The 19,224-nt window shown below is 44.6% G+C and overlaps 1 protein-coding gene across 3 annotated transcripts in view; it reads right to left on the bottom strand.

Annotated features, from left to right (window-relative positions):
- Positions 1 to 19,224, bottom strand: part of RHBDL3 (rhomboid like 3) — a 151,654-nt gene that overhangs the window by 42,384 nt on the left and 90,046 nt on the right. For all 3 annotated transcript variants that reach the window (XM_029600729.1, XM_029600732.1, XM_029600730.1), the window contains 2 exons: positions 3,502 to 3,726; positions 555 to 703 (listed from right to left, as the gene is read on the bottom strand). In XM_029600729.1, the coding sequence (XP_029456589.1) occupies positions 555 to 703; positions 3,502 to 3,726 (374 nt within the window). The remainder of the gene's footprint in view (positions 1 to 554; positions 704 to 3,501; positions 3,727 to 19,224) is intronic.

Genomic DNA, 19,224 nt, shown 5'->3' with positions numbered 1-19,224 from the left:
TTCCTACCTGATCTAGACAGGCCCCCGGGAGCGCCTCCTCTTGGTGTGGCTAAAAGTGCACGCAATGCAGAAAGACAAGCACCATTTTAGCCACATTTAGGGACGGCAATTTTCAGACGTCCAATTAGCATAAGTAACACTTTTTTTTTACCAGTGTATATCACTTTAAAAAATCAACAACCTCAAGATTAAAAATGGCCACAAGTTTATTACAGAAAAGTGCGATTGCTCTTCTCAACAAGTCCTTTTGCAGCACACGTCCATTGTGTGAATTTCAAATTCGGCCACCACCAGAGGATATATAAAGGCTTTCTGGATCTATGAACAAGTCCACATTTCCACAAAATAAAATAAGTTGGAAAGTAGAGGAGATAGAGGATTAAGACCAACAGTCCTGCAACCTGATAATCTAAAGACTCCAGTTCTACCCCACTAAATGTAGAAACAATTTCAAGAGTTTGGTAACATCAGGGAAGTCCTTCATAAAATCTATAGCATGAGATCAACTAGACAAGCAAATTCTATGGCCTCTACAGATCCTGTTGGGTACTCACCCGGCATGCATGAATATGTAGCTTAGGTACCTCCAAGCTTGAGCGCGGAGCTGGGGGTGATAAATCAGGGGGTTCTTCAGATACAAAGGGTGAGTAACCTGAAGCACAAACCGGTCCAGTGCCAATCCATAGTAAACAAAGAAGGCAACCTGAGTGGAAAGGATGAGGGATGATTAGTCTAACTGCAGGTCTGACACACTCAATGTCACTGTACCAGATGCACCAACACTGAAGGGTCACGTTAAGGCTTCCAACTCCACAAGACTTGAATTTTAGCAGTGTAACTTTTTATGCACATTTTCACAGAAAAGAAAATAAAGGTCAACAGACAAACCATAAAAAAGAGAAACTATCTTCTTCTTAATTTGTTTCAAGCCTTTGGGAACTACAGTCCTTCATCAAGTCCGAAGTGGATGAGCAAGTGAAGGCAGAGGGTGATGCTGAACATCGGAGTGACTCACAGATCCCATTACAACAGAGGTGTGAAGGGAAGAGGAAAAGAGGGGTGTGTGTGTGTGTGTAAGAAGGTGATAGAGAGTCAAACACCCTCCCTCCCCCTATGTCCCTTTATACCACCATGGTAATATAATCTGGGATTCTCTGATATATTCTCTAATTCTCTGAAATATTTGCCGCTGCAAGAATCCTAACCAATTCTAGCTGACGAGATCACATTACGCCCATCCTCAGGCATCTCCATTGGCTCCCCATAAGCTTCAGAAACCTTCATAAGTCTCTCACCATTATTCACAAGACCATCCACAATCAGCACTCACTCGAGCTAAAAATCCCGCTACGACTCTATACTTCAAATATACCGGTTAGGGCGGCCTATAAAGGAACATTTCAAGCCCCTCCCACCAAATCCACTCTCCACACATCCACCAGGGAATGTGCCTTCTCCACAGCTGGGCCACCTCTGTGGAACGCCATGCCTCCAGATCTACGCCAAGAACACTGCCCGCTGGCCTTTAAGAAAAAACTTAAGACATGGCTGTTCAAACAAGCCTATCCCTAACCTATTATCTGTAATGTTACATTCAGTATTGTATAATGTATATTTTTTTCTTATGTATATTGTTGTCATAACAAATTTCATCTGTCCCCTTCCGCGGTTATTCAATATTTAGACTACTACTTAAATGTCCCTCTCTCCTTTCCCTTGTTCGATGTGAACTGATGTGATATGACAGGCGTCATGAACGTCAGTATAATAAATAAATAAATAAATAAATATTCAAATATCATCCTCTGCATTGACCTGCTCATTCTATTTTGAGCTAATGAAGGGAGTCAAGAAATGCACCAAGTTAGATCAATAAAAAGATAGCAATCTATATTTTATTTATTGCCTATATTTCCATGTATTCAAGTGGATTAACACAGCAACCACATTACTTTATTCAATGGACAGGAACATTTTTTTTAAATAGTGAAGTTTTTCTTATACTGTAACATAGCTATTGTACAAACACCATTATAGATCTATTGAGAGAGAATGGATAATGACAGGCAGCGAAAAGGAACACTTTATGAAGTAAATATAGAAACATGATGACAGAAAAAGATCATATGGCCTATCTAGTCTGCTCATCCACCCAATTAATTTAGCTTTATAATTCCCATCACTTCCTTTGACAGCCCCTGTATTTATCCCAAACTTTCTTGAATTAAGATACTGTTTTTGTCTCCACCACCTCCACTGGGAGACTGTTCCCCATGTCCACTACCCTCTCTGTAAAGAAATATTTCCTAAAATGAATCTTGAATCTATCCCCTTTCACTCTCAGCACATGACCCCTTGTTCTACAGCCTCCTTTCCATTGAAAAAAGCTCACCTGCTATGCATAGAAACCTTTGAGATATTTGAATGTCTCCCCTATCTCGCCTTTCCTCCAGGATGTGCATGTTTAAATCTTTAAGTCTATCGCCATATGTAGCATCAGGTATTATAGAGAACCAGAAGATGAACCAATGGACGAGTATTTCAGTCTATAAAAATTCTGGATGACAGCAAACAAAATCCATTTTACAGTAGCTCCAAGTCTTCAGAGGACCTAATGGAGGTACAAAGCTGATCATCATATACTGGTGACAATGCGTGGCAATCCGCAACTTCCTGGGGTCAACCATAGCACCTCTGAGTAGTTCCACTGAACTCTATGGAGCCACAGTAAAAACACGCAGTCACTTATGGCAAATCTGAGCACATCCTCTGGTCACCTATTAATGAAAAACACATCCAAAAATCATGTGTGTGGAGGATTGCTGCTGTAACCTACTCACTGTGCACCATGCTGGATGGTACATACTCTGAAGCCCACCACAGAGACAGTAAGGTATAAATGGCTTGCCTGGTGCATCCTTAAGATTATGGTGTAGAAAGAAACCTGGGGAATTCCCAAATATCCCAGTGCTAAAATCACAGGGTAGTAACCTCCTTGCCATTGGGACTTTTGGCAATAAAACCTCTGAACATCAGTTTCAGGCTTTCACAGCCACTAGCGACCCCCCACATACACACCAGAATAGCAGAAGGAAATTGGTAACAAGAATATGGGATTCTACCAGTACAGTGCTCTGGTATGGGAGATTTAAGCTCTTCAGAGGTTGATGGAGCTTGGATGTAAGGAAAAGGCGATGTGTTAGATTTCTGGAGAGGAAAGGAAGACAGCTACCAGTACTGCAGTGACTCCTGCCAATGAAAGGATGTCAAGGTGGCTTAGTCTCAGAGAATTCCCCTTTGGTTCTCGGCCAGCAAAAGTTCCAGTGCTGACAGGGTGGGCCACTTGGGAAGGTGGGATATATATATATATCTATATATATATATACATATATAAAGGGAGAAAAGGATATAAGACATAAGAAGGGATTCTATTAATTCCAGTCCTTGCAGGCACTGCAAGTGACTTTCCATGGACCCTGGCAAACAAAACAGCAGATGTACCTCAAGAAGAGTAACTGCAATCATGAACCAGGGCGGAGGGCAGCCGGTGTAACTGTCATAATACCATTTGCGGTCCATCTCCCGTGGCAGCGTTTCATAGGCGATGTGTCGAATGAGCCGCTGAGACGGACTAAGACCTGCCTCCTGGAGCAGGGCCTTACTGCACAATCTCCTGTTCCCCTGCAAGATAGCTCGTCGGAAACTGTTTGACCTTTTATTACTCATCTGAAGGGAAAAAAATATATATATGGATTACAAAAAGCAATTAAATATAACCACAACAGACTATAGATAAAGGGGGTTAAAAAACACTAGAATGTGCATCAGTAGAGGGGATGGGTCTATCACATTTTACAAGCCAAAAGCAATACTGTTTTATATCCTTTAAGAGATTCTCGTGTATTTTTTTTTAAAACTTTTATTTTGTTAAATAACTGGACAGATACAAAGAAGAAACCAAGCCATAAAATCCAATTAAGTACAACCTAACATGGGGGCTTGACCTTGAAAGTAACAAAAAGAATACAAATGTCAGTAGCATTGGATAATATCACACTTTCAAATTGTAAGACATAATAGCCATTGAATAGCTGTGGTATCAACCCGTTTGACAGAGCAGAAAAGAGACAGTGCGTGCTTCTGATAACATAGGTCATGGGCAGAGATTGACTGACTATAGAGAAGTAGCCCAGGATGCACAAAATCGCTCCCACATGGAATTGTACAGCTGGAGAGAGCCAATCAGAGAGTGTGACAACTTCTCGATGAGGACTCTCTAGAACAGGGGTCGGGAACCTATGGCTCGCGAGCCAGATGTGGCTCTTTTGATGGCTGCATCTGGCTCGCAGACAAATCTTTAATAAAAAAGTAAAAATCTTAACAAAACCCCCCACCCTCCTGACGCCCCCCCAAGACCTCCAAAATTAATTTACTACAACACCCCAAGACCTGCCAAAAGTCCCTGGAGGTCCAGCGGGGGTCCAGGAGCGATCTCGTGGACTTGGGCTGTCGGCTGTCAGTAATCAAAATGGCGTCAACGGCCCTTTGCCCTCACTATGTCACAGGGGCTACCGCCGCCATTGGTCGACACCAGTGACATAGTGAGGGCAAAGGGCCTTCGGTGCCATTTTGACTACTGGCAGCCGACAGCCCAAGTCCAGGAGATCGCTCCCGGACCGCTCCTGGACCCCCGCTGGACCACCAGGGACTTTTGGCAGGTCTTGGGGGGTTAGGAGGGTGGGGGTTGTAGTAAATTAATTTTGGAGGTCTTGGGGGGCGTCAGGAGGGTGGGGGGTTTTGTTACATTTTTACTTTTTTATTAAAGATTTGTCTGTGAGCCCTGGACCCCCGCTGGACCACCAGGGAATTTTGGCAGGTCTTGGGGGGGGGGGGGGGTCAGGAGGGTGAGGGATTGTAGTAAATTAATTTTGGAGGTCTTGGGGGGTGTCAGGAGGGTGGGGGTTTTTGTTAGATTTTTACTTTTTTATTAAAGATTTGTCTGCGAGCCCTGGACCCCTGCTGGACCACTAGGGACTTTTGGCAGGTCTTGGGGGGGGCAGGAGGGTGGGGGGTTGTAGTAAATTAATTTGGCAGGTCTTGTATGGCTCTCACAAAATTACATTTTAAAATAAGTGGCGTTCATGGCTCTCTCAGCCAAAAAGGTTCCCGCCCCCTGCTCTAGAATATTTGGAATTTCCAGCTGTCCAGCTCAGGTGTACTCTTCCAGACCTGAGTGACAGCAAATCTAGCAGCTAGCAATAATTGATTTATCAAATTCCCTGAAATTGAGTAAGAATCCCATCATCCTAATTCAGGTAAATTTAAGAGCTCTGGCCCAGAAATTTTTGAAATCACCTCAAATACCCCAACCCAAACTTCTTAGAAACATAGAAATTGATGACAGAAAAAGACCATATGGCCCATCAAACCTGCTCCACCATCTTGTTTTAATTCAAATCACAGACCTTTAGTTTGTGCCCTTTCATTGATACTAGGGTTTAATTGATACTGCTAACCCCATGCCTCTTACTTTTAGCTCCTTAGGGGTCCACAGAGTCTATCCCATTCTCTTTGATGTCCTACCCTGTTTTCTTCTTCACAATTTCTCGTTTACTTCCTCCCTATTGTTATTGCTAATCCCCCTGACTCATGGAATTAGGTCCTTAAGGATCCAATTAGTCTATCCCACGCCTTTTTGAAGTCCTTTTCTGTCTTCTTTCTCACCATCTTCTCCGTAAGGGCATTCCAAGCACCACCACCCTCTCCAAGAAGAAATATTTCCAGACATTCAATTTGAGTTTTCCCCCCTGGAGTTTCATATCATGACCCCTTGTTCTCTTTGTATCTTTCAAGTAGAAGAGGTTTGTTTTTAGTTGTGCATCGTTTATACCTTTCATGAATCTGAAGGTCTGTATCATGTCCCCTCTTCGCCTCCTCTCTTCAAGAGTGTACATATTTAGGGCCTTCAGTCTATCCTCATGGATCATATGATGGAGGCCTCCCACCATTTTGGTCACCTTTCTCTGAACTGCTTCCATTCCATCTCTGAGATACGGACTCCAGAACTGAATACTGTACATTACTCCAGGCTGGGCCTCAACAAGGATCTGTACAAGGGAATTATCATCTCCTTTTTTGTTTACTAGATATTCCTCTTTCTTTGCAGCCCAACATTCGTCTGGCTTTAGCAATCACCTTGTCTCACTGTATTCTCATCTTCAGATCATTAGACACTATCACTCCAAGGTTCCTCTGTTGCTCTGTACTCATCAGTCCTTCACCCCCCCAACACATACAGTTCCTTTGGGTTGAAGCTCCCCAGATGCATGACTCTGCACTTCTTTGCACTGAAGCTCAACTGCCACATTTCAGACCACTTCTCTAGCTTTCTTAAATCATTTCTCATTCTCTCCACCCCTTCCGGTGTGTTCACCTTGCTGCAGACCTTAGTATCATCCGCGAATAGACAGAATTTAGCCTCAATCCCTTCCGCTATATCATTCACGAAGATAAAGATATTGTACTTGAGGGCAAGCCCACCATATGCGGATATACATTCTCTAGTGTCCACAATTTCCCCAACAAAGAGCAGAATAGGAGGGATTAATTATGTTAAATACCACAGGACACTGTTAGGTCCTATGCAATAATCTAAACATAAGATCTGCTCTCCATTTACAAACAGAACTGTGAGGAACCCCTTCCATAAGCCTTCCCATTCCTTCTTGTCCAATAGTTTAGTTTATTTAAAATTTATATACCACCAAATCATAAAATTTCAAAGCAGTTTACAAAGCAATGGAGGCATTCATAATAAAATCAAACACAATAAGACATAAGATGTAGATTTTAAAAGCCTTGCGCGCGCAAAAATGGTCACATACGCGCCTAAGTGGGCTGTGCGGGAGCTACACAAATTTTAAATAGCCGGGAAGGGCTAGCTGTATTGTACAAATCAACTCCTTTTCATCACTTATAAGGTCTAAAATTGGAGACAGGTTTGTGGGTTACTGAATAGAATCCTGGGCTATGATCTTACCTCGTCTCGCCCCATCTTATATTTACACATGGTGGACAAGGGTATCCGTTTGCCTCAAGGGGGGGGGGGGGGAGTTTTTATGTGTGGCTCTGGTGTTGGCTAAGAAGCAAATATTGATTAATTGGAAGATGGAGGTCCTCCCCTCTGTGGGGGATTGGAAAGATTCAATGTTACAAATGGCAACTTTAGAATTATTACCTAGATATTCTATTAAAACCCCTAAGCAACATTTAATGATGAGTGGGAGAAGATTAACAAATTAAGAGGTTATTTGGAATCAGGTGGCGTGTGTGTCGGGATATTTGGATGTGTATGTGTGGGGATTGGTGTAAGAGTAGGATGCTAGAGGGTACTCCATTTTGGGAGGCCCATATACAAACTAAGAGATGGCTTTATTTCCATTTTAAGATTTAGCAATTTGCATATCTGGACTCATGTTATTGTTTACTATTTTTGTATTTGATTCAATGTGCTTGTACTGTTTCTCTGTGGTTTGAATAAAAGAGATTCTAAAAAAATATATATATGGGCATATGCGCAGCCCTTTTAAAATCTACCCATAAGCATATAAAGTAAATCAGTACACCATTATTGTATCAGGAATCTTACCCTAGAATCCTTCATCAGGATTTCCACCAAGCCTTGGAATAGGTCCGATATTAGTTTAACCCTCCTCACTGGACTACTGAGGAGATGTTCCACTGAATTCAAAGGCCTGGGGATCCAACCACCCTCTTTCAGTTAATCCAGAGACTTGTTTTAACCACTCATATGTGGACAGAATATTAACAGAAATCTGAAGTTAAAAGGTACCATCTGGTCAAAGGCCCATACCCATCCAATAAATTTTAATCCTCTGGTATCTCAAGAGCCTGTATCATCAGAGTATGTCAGAATAGAGTAGGATTGTTTCTAATAGGTGATAAAGGGGAAAAATTCTCCTCTCCAGCTCCCAGCTTCTCTCTAAACTGCCGCCAAACTGAAAGTGTGAGACCTATGACCAGACAGCCTCTGCAACTCTGTGTCAATCTAGCAGCTAGGCAATATAGTTGGAGATGGGTAAGCCCATTTCCCCTCTGAAGGTAGTAGGCAACCAAGAGGTATGGAGCCCTACTCTGGCGAGTTTGTTAGCCCAGATAAAGCCAGATATATATATAGCAGGAACTGAATTACCAGGGTTGGTAACGTATAATAGGACATCATCTCCATAAAGCGAAATCTTATGATGTGAATCTCCTATTTTAAAGCCAGTGACAGAGGATGACTACCTAATCATTTGGGCCATTGGTTCAATCACAAAGTTGAAAAGGGGACAAGGGGCACCCTTGACAAGTACCCCAAAGAACTGAAAACCTTGTAGAAGAGTACCCACTAACAACTACTCTAGCCTATGTTTGAAAGCATGGTGCCTTGACCCAGTTGATGAATGTTGGAGGAAACTGATAGTTTTCCAGGACACGAAACATGAGAGGCCACTAAGCACGGTCAAAGGCCTTCTCAGTGTCCAATGACAGAATCAGGCCCGGGACCTTATATTGGCAGGTCCAGCATACTATACTGATTAAGCGTCTTGTGTTGACAGTGGATATTCTTCCTTTGACAAAGCCAGAGTGGTCGGGATGAAAGAGATCCTCATGTTTGAGGATCCAAGGTTCCACCCACCTTTTGCTGTGTGAATCTGACTATGCCACTTAACCTCCTAAATAGTTGTATGCATGGATAGATTTTATATAACTCAGAGTACACTGATAATTCTCTAAACCTGTTATTTCACAAATATAAAGTTACATAAAGCAATCAGCCTGTCAGGGGCCTGTGAAACAATCACAATCTCTTCCAGCTGAATAGATCCAGTTCCTTTTAGCAGCTTGATGCCTCACTTGTATTATGATTAAGACAGGACCTTATCTGGGTACAGCACAGGATTCCTTCTTCTAGGGAGATTGCTTAAGTGCTAGGTGATGGCTGAGAAATTTTGTAGGTTAAAAGATAATTAGACTACTTTTTCACTGTCAGGCTTGCATAATAAAAGTGTTTATAAGTTTTATGATCCTGACTAAGGCTGTCAGATTGTAACTGGTAATTACTAGAGAGGTATATGAAGCATGCATGGAAGAGCAGATACTGCAACAAGGCAAATGAAATGTTTGTTTCTGCTACTGAACCTTGAAAAGCAGTCAAATTAATTCATTCCATTTATTTTTTTATATTCTGCTTTTCGGCACTTCAAATTTTGTATATTTTGTGCCTGCGCTATCTGCAGACCCAACCCCCAGCTCCTGAAATGGCCATTCTTTGAGCGGCTCAAACATGGACACCTGGAGGTAGATATTGAGCCGCTGTGCAGCTCGGCTAGTTAGCCAGATAAACGTATCCGGCTAACAGCCCACATATTCAGTGGCATGGCTGTGCCGCTGACTATATCCAGCTATCTTAAAGTTAGCCGGCTAAGTTTATCTTCCTAACTTTAGGACAGCCCCATGGGGCCAACCAGACTTATCTGGATAACAAAAAGTTCAACCCACAATCTATTCTCTCTCTGCTTACAATACACCAAGTTCACTCTTAGGAAATCTGAATATTAGTAGGCTATTTTTGTATATTTTCAATCACCCAGAATTTGAACTTTCTGCTTGGCTTAGTGCTACATTATAACACTTAGGGGAATGGTCACCTTCAAAGTGATGTCTGTGTATATGAAGCAATTTCATTAACAACAGCTCTTTAGCTGGAATACTGCACATGGTATTTAAAGATTTATAGACCATTTCCTTTACAAATGAAGGAAATTATGCTCATGATATACAAATATCTGTACCGAGTCTGATGACTGTATCTTTCACCGTCTTAACTGGTTGGGCACACTAGCAGTTTACCACTGGAGGAAAGGCACGATCAGAAAATGAACCTCTTACTCCTCATCTGCCCTCCAACCCAGGATGTGCAAAGCCAGGTAACCTCCATTCGGACCCCCCTTCCCAAAGCCACAAAAATATTAACAACCCTACCCCCAAGTGCAAAATCTATTATCTGCCTCCCCCAACCCAGAAACTCCCTCCCATCCACCCAATGTTCAAAAAGATAGCACCCCCTCCTGAATCTCCCAAGCCCTCCCACTCCCCAAAGTACCAAAAAGTGTGGTTTGTCTTGGACAGAGAAGAAAAGGGTACGGTCAAGGTTAAAGAGAAGGGTAAAAAGTTATTTCTCCTTTCCCCGCAGCCTCCTCTGGTTAACCGGGAGCCCCTTCAACCGAAGCTTCTCTTGAGATCACCAGCTCAGCTGGAGCTGCCATGTTCGCTTGGCCAGGGAGAGTTTGAGCACTGGGACCAGAAAGATTTTGGACAGTGAAGGAAATCTCTCTCCGCCATACCCAGCTTCATAATATTTGTGATTAACTATTCCGGCCGACGGCTTAGGGGTGCGCAAACCATCTGCAGGCCCAGGCAGTAGGTGCACAGGATTAGAGGATGCAAGGGCTGAAAGGGTGTTTGCCATAAAGGGAGAGAAAGAAGCCAGCTCTAAAGCAACAGCTAGAAGGGCATTTCCAAAGTAATGGGTTTTTATGTTTGCATATTTTGCTCCATTTCATGATCTGAGAATTAGTTAAGTTTCAAGGAAAAGCAAGGCATCAGTGGTGCGCAGAGAATGGTTCTCGAGGGTTAATGCATAAAATGAGTGAATGCTGGACGGTATTAAAAAACAGGCTCAGGGACAGCGTACTCACTAACAGGAGACAGCTGGATTGTAATCTGCATCGTACAATGAATTCAGCCACTGCCGAGAAACACATTGAGCAATATTCCCAGGCTGGAATTTCCATGCTCCCATTATTCCTTGTGTTGTTATGTTTCTTTACTTTATGACAAAAATCACCCTGGATCCCTTTCCCCTTCAACAAACATCAGCAAAGTCTACGGCAGTCATCAGAACTCCTCAAATCCACGGTTTAACCTCATCTTCACCGTTGGGGCGCGTTAGTTGCAGAACATTGCTGGAGTCTTAGGAACAAACTGACCTCACAATTTCTTTGGCTTTTTGGACTTGTTCTTTTGCATGGGCAGGGGATGGTTCTGCTTCTTTAATCTCAAGGACAGGCTGCTATATAGACTTGGGATTGTCTGATCCAAAACACAATAGGCACATGATGGTCTGGCTTGTTGCTGTAAAGTATTATCAAGAAGACATGGACCGTTATTCTATAATTCAGTTTCAGGTCCTCTCTTCCTGTCCTCTATGGAAAAAAATCCATATGTGCAGCTGCTATATGCAGGTTCCCCACACATGTGGATTCTATCATTTTTCAAGCAATATATCAGGGGTTTTTTTTATTCCCATTTTATATCCCCATTTTAGTCCACCTGTTGCAGTGAAAGCCTTTGGCCAGGGACCATGCACTATGTCTCGTCCTTAAGCCTGGCAATCACAGGTCCTAAATCCAGCCACTAGGTATCACCATTGCTAAGGTGCCTTCTCCTAGAGGCTGTGAACACCACAGCATCCCCAATTCTGTCTGACCTGTGGAGTGGAAGACCTGAGCCAGGAATCAAACTAGGTCCCTTTGCATGGAAGCACATAGCATGGCCATTGAACCATTTGGCAGGCCCATCAGCTCAGTCTATTACACATACAGAAGCTATTCATAGAGGACACCAGCTGAGTGTGGAGACTTGAACAAGCAAACAGAGCTATCACCATGGTGGATTCTTCTTGTTGTGAATATGTGTGTTTGGTGGATCCTTGGGTGCTGTGGAGGTGACCACGCCCACAGGGAGGAGCCCCGTGAGGAGCCACAGCACTGGGCTAGACTCGTACTACACAAACACAAGTTCTTTATTAGACAGCTTGAAGAGAACCACCAGAGGTGGCAGTAGTGAGGCAGTCTAGTAGGTGCAGTCTCAGGGACCTCGGCAGAGGGAGCCCTTCTCTCCTTGGTGATGTCAGGAGTTCCGCAGCAGGTCTCCCAGCGAGGAGATACTGTGGCTGAGATAGACTGAGAGTTAGAGTACTCACTAGGTGTTTGCTGTTGATATGCGATTCTACCAGGTCTGTAGTAGAAGGTACAGGCACCGAGGCAGGGAAAGCAGGTCCTCGAGGAGCGAGTATCTGTTCCCTGTAAGGCACTTGAAATAAAGCAGAGGGCCCCTGAGGAGCGGGTACCAAGGTTAGCATATACCCCGAAGGGCAGAGAGAGAGAGACCTTCCTGTGGCAGCATGGAAGCGGCAGAGTAGCGCAGACAGGAACGGATTAGAGTCCTTGCTAACTCGGGGAGCTAGCAAATGAATGAAGGTAATATACCCGGATGGTGTGACGTCAGCATGAGGGAACGCCCTTGAGGTTCGCGCCAAGGGTGGTACAAAAATGTGGGTTGCGCGCACCCTAGTAGGTACCTGGGAGGAGCAATGGCGGGAGGCTGCACCATAGCCATTCTGGGGATGCCAGAGAGGTCGGCTTGTAGATGCAGCGGTAGCCATCTTGCCCAGGTAAGCGGGAGGAACCGTGAATAAGGTTAGGCATATGGGGCGAAGCCGTCGAGGACCGACGGATACAACAGTACCCCCCTTCAAAGGGCGTCCACGCTATCTCCTACCAGGTCTTGGTTTATGAGGATGCAAAAGATGAAAGTCCTGTAGCATCTCTTTATTCAGGATATTAGACATTGGTGTCCAAGAGTTTTCTTCAGGGCCATACCCTTCACATGACAAGAGGTATTCCCATACTCTGCCTCATCTTCTCACATCGAGAACTGCGTCTACTTTATATTCGATATCTTCTTTTGTATCAATAGGTGTTGCTTCAGGTATCTTGTTGGAGAACTCACTAAGGATCAGTGGCTTCAATAGTGAGACGTGGAATGCATTGTGGATCTTTAATGAAGATGATAGCTTCAGACTGTAAGTGAGATTGCCCAATCGTCGAAGAATGGGAAATGGTCCAAAGAAGCGAGGAGCGAAGCGAGCTGAAGAAAGTTTAAGTCTTAAGTGCTTCGTGGAAAGCCAGAATTTATCACCAGGCTTGAAGTCTGGAGCCTTGCAGTGATGAGCATCGTATCCTTTCTTTGCTCGAAGTCCTGCTTTAACAAGCATCTCTTTTGTCTGAGTCCAAAGTTGTTGGATATCTTTGGCAGTATTTTGAGCTGATAACAGAAATGGCAGTGGTGGCAATGGTAGTCGTCCATAGACCACTTTGAATGGTGTTGATCCAGTGGATGTTGCTGGATGATAATTTATGGCAAATTCTGCCTAGGGCAACAGTTCACTCCAATCATTCTGGCGTGTGTTCACGTAGGCACGAATGAACTGCTTGAGTGTCCTGTTCATCTTTTCTGTTTGCCTGTTGGATTGAGGATGATATGCCGATGTGAAGTCGAAGGAAATATCGAACATCTTACATAGTGCCTTCCAGAAGTTAGCCGTGAATTGGGCTCCTCGATCGGAGACTATGTGCTTAGGCAAACCATGCAGGCGGAAGATGTGCGTAATGAATAGCTTGGCGAGCTCCATGGCGGTGGGTAAGCCTGGGAGAGCCACAAAATGAGCCATCTTCAAGAACCGATCAACAGTTATCCAAAAGGTGTTGTTTCCTCCTGAAGATGGTAAATCGACCACGAAGTCTGTGGCAATATGTGTCCATGGTTCTTCTGGCACTGGGAAGGGTTGGAGTAGACCCCATGGACGACCTGGCAGTGTCTTCTGTTTAGCACAGTTTGCGCAGGAACAACGTAGGAGAATGTGTCTTCCTTCATGGTGGGCCACCAGTAATAGGTCTGAAGTTTAGGCAGGGTCCTACGTTGACCAGGGTGCCCTGAAAGTTTAGAGTCATGGGCCCAAGCCAATAACTTCTTTCTAAGGTTCTTGGGTACGATAGTCTTCCCTGCAGGTACTGAGTGGGTAGCTGCCAATATGACCTTCTCTGGGTCAATGATGTGTTGCAGTTCCTCTGGAATGTCCTCGGAGAGGAATGAGCGAGATAGAGCATCAGCTCTGATATGCTTATCTCCAGGGCGGTACTTGAGCACAAAGTTGAATCTGTTGAAAAACAGAGACCATCTCGCTTGTCTATGATTCAGGCGCTATGCGTGGCGGAGGTACTCCAGATTCTTATGGTCTGTGAAGACCGTTACTTGATGTTGAGCTCCTTCATGCCAAGGGCGTCATTCTTCGAATGCCATCTTAATAGCCAGAAGCTCCTTATCTCCAATTCTCTGCAGGAGAGAAGCGACGGGAGAAAAATGAGCACGATTGTGGAACCTTTGAATCACCAGCCTGACTTAATACGGCCCCTACGCCAACGTCCGAGGCACCAACCTCCACGATGAAAGGCTTGGAGGGGTCTGGGTGTCGAAGACACAGCTTGCTTGAGAAGACATCTTTTAGTTTCTGGAATGCAGCAATAGCTTCTGGAGACCAATTTGCAGCATTGGCACCTTTCTTCGTCATAGCTGTAAGCGGCACTGTAAGTGAAGAGTAATTCTTGATGAAGGTCCTGTAATAGTTGGTGAAACCTAAGAAGCGTCTGAGAGCTTTTAACCCAGTGGATTGCGCCCATTTCTGGATACTCTCCAGTTTCTTTGGATCCATTTGAAAGCCTTGCTTGGAGACGATGTAGCCTAAGAAAGGCACTGACTCTTTGTGAAATTCACATTTGGATAGCTTGGCATAGAGATGGTTCTCACAGAGCCTCTGTAGTACCCTCTTCACATCCTCTAGATGAGTGGTCAAGTCCTGAGAGAATATCAAGATGTCATTCGTCCAAGTAAATAACAACACACTTATAGAGGAGATCCTGGAAAATGTTGTTCATTAAATTTTGAAAAAAACAAAGAAATGGATGCCACAAGATAGTCCTTTTCAACGTTTAATCAAGGAGACGTAAAATTCTTATAAACATGCCCGACTCTGGCCGAGTTTCGCCACCAATGGTGGCTGCCTCAGGGGCTTGTTGATCACAGAGCAGTATTCAGATGGTGGTCCAAATAAGATCAAATGTATATCTATGTCAATCGCGCGTTTCTCGTAGCGATTCGTCTCCTCTCAATAACAGATAACACTAGATATTCAAAGTGGCTGTCCCGCGTGTTGAAGCGAAAAGCAGACGTAAATCTGCGTGTGCCGGCCGGCTGCCCCGCTCCGTGTTCCGGGCCCGGGGGCTGGGCCGGAGGCCGCGGCCACGCCCCCGGAACACCCCCGGGCCGAAACCACGCCCGCGTCGCCGCCCCCAAAACGCCGTGTCACACCCCCAAAACGCCTCATCATTCTGCCATGCCCCCCGACACGCCCCCTCCCGCCCCTTTAAAAAAACCCCGGGACTTAGGCGTGTCCTGGGGCTCTGCGCGCGCCAGCGGCCTATGCATAATAGGCGCGCGAGGGCCCTGTGCGCGTAAATCCGGCCGTATTTACGCGCGCAGGGCATTTAAAATCCGCCCCTAGGTGTTTGTTGTTGATATGCGATTCCACCAGGTCTGTAGTAGAAGGTACAGGCACCGAGGCAGGGAAAGCAGGCCCTCGAGGAGCGAGTACCTGTTCCCTGAAAGGCACCTGAAATAAAGCAGAAGGCCCCCGAGGAGCGGGTACCGAGGTTAGCATATACCCTGAAGGGCAGCGAGAGAGAGAGCTTCCTGCGGCAGCACGGAAGCGGCAGAGTAGCACAGACAGGAACAGATTTGAGTCCTTGCTAACTCAGGGAGCTAGCAAATGAATGAAGGTAATATACCCGGATGGCGTGATGTCAGCATGAGGGAACGCCCTCGAGGTTCGCGCCAAGGGTGGTACAAAAATGTGGGTTGCACGCGCGTGCGCACCCTAGTAGGTACCTGGGAGGAGCATTGGCAGGAGGCTGCACCAGAGCCATTCCGGGGACGCCAGAGTGGTCGGCTTGTAGACGCGACGGTAGCCATCTTGCCCAGGAAAGCGGGAGGAGCCGTGAATAAGGTGAGGCAAAAGGGGCGAAGCCGTCGAGGACCGACGGACGCAACACTTCTATGCTCACAAGAATGCTAAAGCCTATTTCTCTCAGCAAGGAACGCACAATTTCTGCTATTATTTCTAACTCAGATTAGATCATTCATTGAGATCTCAATGCATTGTGTCCCCATTGGATGGAATAATTGATGATACACGTGAAAAATCTTCCCTCCATCTTGAGATGGCACTACACAACCTAGGAGGCTCTGAACTATTGACTGGAACCCAGCTATGGACATAAATGATTTGTGAATAGGGCACATCATGAAGCCTCAGCGGAGATGCTCAGAATACATAACCATAATACAAGTTAGTTAACAGTTGTCATTGTTTAATTTTAGAGGTTGAGACAATCCTATTTCATAATCTTTAAAGAATTAAAACAACCTGAAAATGCTGAGATGAGATGTTTTTATCATATGCTGGGCACCACAATTTTATCATACATCTTGTGAGTTTCCTGCACCTTCTGTCATAAGCCATATTTAAATTGGGATGGCCTGAAGGGAAATGCAATGTCAGATTGTGGTTTTGAGTACTCTTAAATGTCCCAGAATCCTCTGCTAGGGAGACCTGAAGTTCCCAGAATCCTCTGTAAAGAGCAAAGGTGTATCTTGAGTTTCTATTCTGCTGCAAGAATACCGAGTTCAGCAAGAAATACAAAGTATCAACAGCAGTATGAAATATTTAACACCTTAATCACAAAAAGAGATAAAAACTAATGGCTAATGGATCCTAATGAGAAGCTAACAGAAGGGAACAGCTGTAATGTATCTTATATTATCTCATTTGTAACTATATATCAAAAATAATGAGGCCTTTAGGCAGGGCCACATCCTAAGCATAAACACAGCTGTAAGGTATCTGACTTAGCCAAATGTATCAGCCTTCACTTAGTTTAGAAAAATACATGTTTATAACAAAATATAACCACCACCTCTAAGCTTTAGGCAGTATAATATATACCAATATAGAAGTACAGAAATAATAATTAGAATATAGCTAAATCATAGAAAACTGTGGATGTGATGTCAAAATGGAACAAAAACATGGCTCCCAAGGACTGAAAGCAACGAGGAGGAGAAAGTAAACAGCTGCCAACATCCGGGAGTCAGGACTGGGAGAAAAACAGCATCAAACAGGCCTTCTGTATTATTCTGCTGCCTTTTGAATTTTTTTTTCCCATTTTGGAGTTCTGAAGGCTATTTTGGTTCTAATGTTTATGGGTCTATTGAATAAAGTTACACACACACTTAGAGGTGCATTTTAAAAGCCCGGAACCCGCATTAATTAGGGGATGCGTGAATAAGTCAGGCCTGTGTGCACTGAGCGAATCTGAAAAGCCATCCGGATACACGCATAGCTCCCGCAGAGTGCACACCTCCAAAGATTTCAACAAGGGGCGAGGCGTGGGCGTTTTGGGGCACGAACCAGAGATGTGCACATCAATACTTATGCGCCCCGAAGCGCATCGGGGTCCCCTGCCGTGTAACTTTACTTCTGCTATGAATGATGTGCAAGTTAAAAGAATGAAGAAAAATAGGGAGATCTGCGGGGTTTTAAGGGTCAGGGATAACTGGGGGGAGTGAAGGCTATTAAACTGCAGGGATTTGGAGGACCTCTCTCAACTGTGCGAACTGGGGAAGAACTGGTAAAACTGGGAATGGCGCTGACGCATGCCCCTTTTAAAATCCTACGATTTACGCAGTATAAGCGGGATCTGTGTGGACATGCCCATGCCCACTCAAAATCTGGCACACACATGCACGCATCCAGACTATTCTGTAACGTGCGCATATGTGCGTGTACGTTATAAAATGGCTGCGTCCCGAGCATGGGCCGACATATGTGCGCCAATGTGCGCCCGGGCGCCGGTTTGAAAGTTACCATCCCCTTTGTATTTATTGTTTTATTGTCTGGGAACACGCCGCTGGTATTGCGATACATTCCCAGGGACCAAAATCCCTAAACTGAGCCAGTAAGAGACAAGTACCATTAACAAGGTGTGGCCTGTGGCGATCAGGTCAGTGCACGTTGTGTTGAGATGTGAGACCGCACCTTGAATACTGTGTACAATTCTGGTCGCCGCATCTCAAAAAAGATATAATTGCGATGGAGAAGGTACAGAGAAGGGCTACCAAAATGATAAAGGGGATGGAACAACTCCCCTATGAGGAAAGACTAAAGAGGTTAGGACTTTTCAGCTTGGAGAAGAGACGACTGAGGGGGGATATGATAGAGGTGTTTAAAATCATGAGAGGTCTAGAACGGGTAGATGTGAATCGGTTATTTACTCTTTCGGATAATAGAAAGACTAGGGGGCACTCCATGAAGTTAGCATGGGGCACATTTAAAACTAATCGGAGAAAGTTCTTTTTTACTCAACGCACAATTAAACTCTGGAATTTGTTGCCAGAGGATGTGGTTAGTGCAGTTAGTATAGCTGTGTTTAAAAAAGGATTGGATAAGTTCTTGGAGGAGAAGTCCATTACCTGCTATTAAGTTCACTTAGAGAATAGCCACTGCCATTAGCAATGGTAACATGGAATAGACTTAGTTTTTGGGTACTTGCCAGGTTCTTATGGCCTGGATTGGCCACTGTTGGAAACAGGATGCTGGGCTTGATGGACCCTTGGTCTGACCCAGTATGGCATGTTCTTATGTTCTTATGTTAAGAAAAATAATCATTGGGGTATCGGGTGCCCATAACCTCCCTCTTCTCCCCCTGGATCCCCCAAATATTTGAAAAACTTGTTGGGATCTAGAGGATAACTCACCCCCCGAACCCCAATCCCATACCACCTAACCTCTAAAATGAAAAACGGATCCAGCAACGGGGCCCAGGGCACTCCCTAGCCCTGGCGGCACCGTTTTTCAAAATGGTGCCAACCTGACTTTGCCCCAATGGTCTGGGCACCAGACCACAGCCACGTGGCCGATCTTGCTTAGTCATGTGACTGGGACAAAGTCAGGTCAGGTCTTAGTGGAACGCAGGATTTGGTGAGAGAGGTAACGGTGGTGGGGCCACTTGGCAACAGTGATCATAACATGATCAAATTTGAACTAATAACTGGAAGGGGGACAATAAGTAAATCTGCAGCTCTAACACTAAACTTTCAAAAGGGAAACTTTGATAAAATGAGGAAAATAGTTAGAAAAAAACTGAAAGATGCAGCTGCAATGGTTAAAAGTGTTGCGATCCCCCCTGTTGCTGCGCTACAGGT

Source organism: Rhinatrema bivittatum, chromosome 4, assembly GCF_901001135.1.
Source record: "Rhinatrema bivittatum chromosome 4, aRhiBiv1.1, whole genome shotgun sequence".
In the NCBI taxonomy this organism is placed as follows: Eukaryota; Metazoa; Chordata; class Amphibia; order Gymnophiona; family Rhinatrematidae; genus Rhinatrema; species Rhinatrema bivittatum.
Note: the sequence above shows the minus strand (reverse complement) of the source record. Positions and strands in the feature narration are given on the sequence as shown.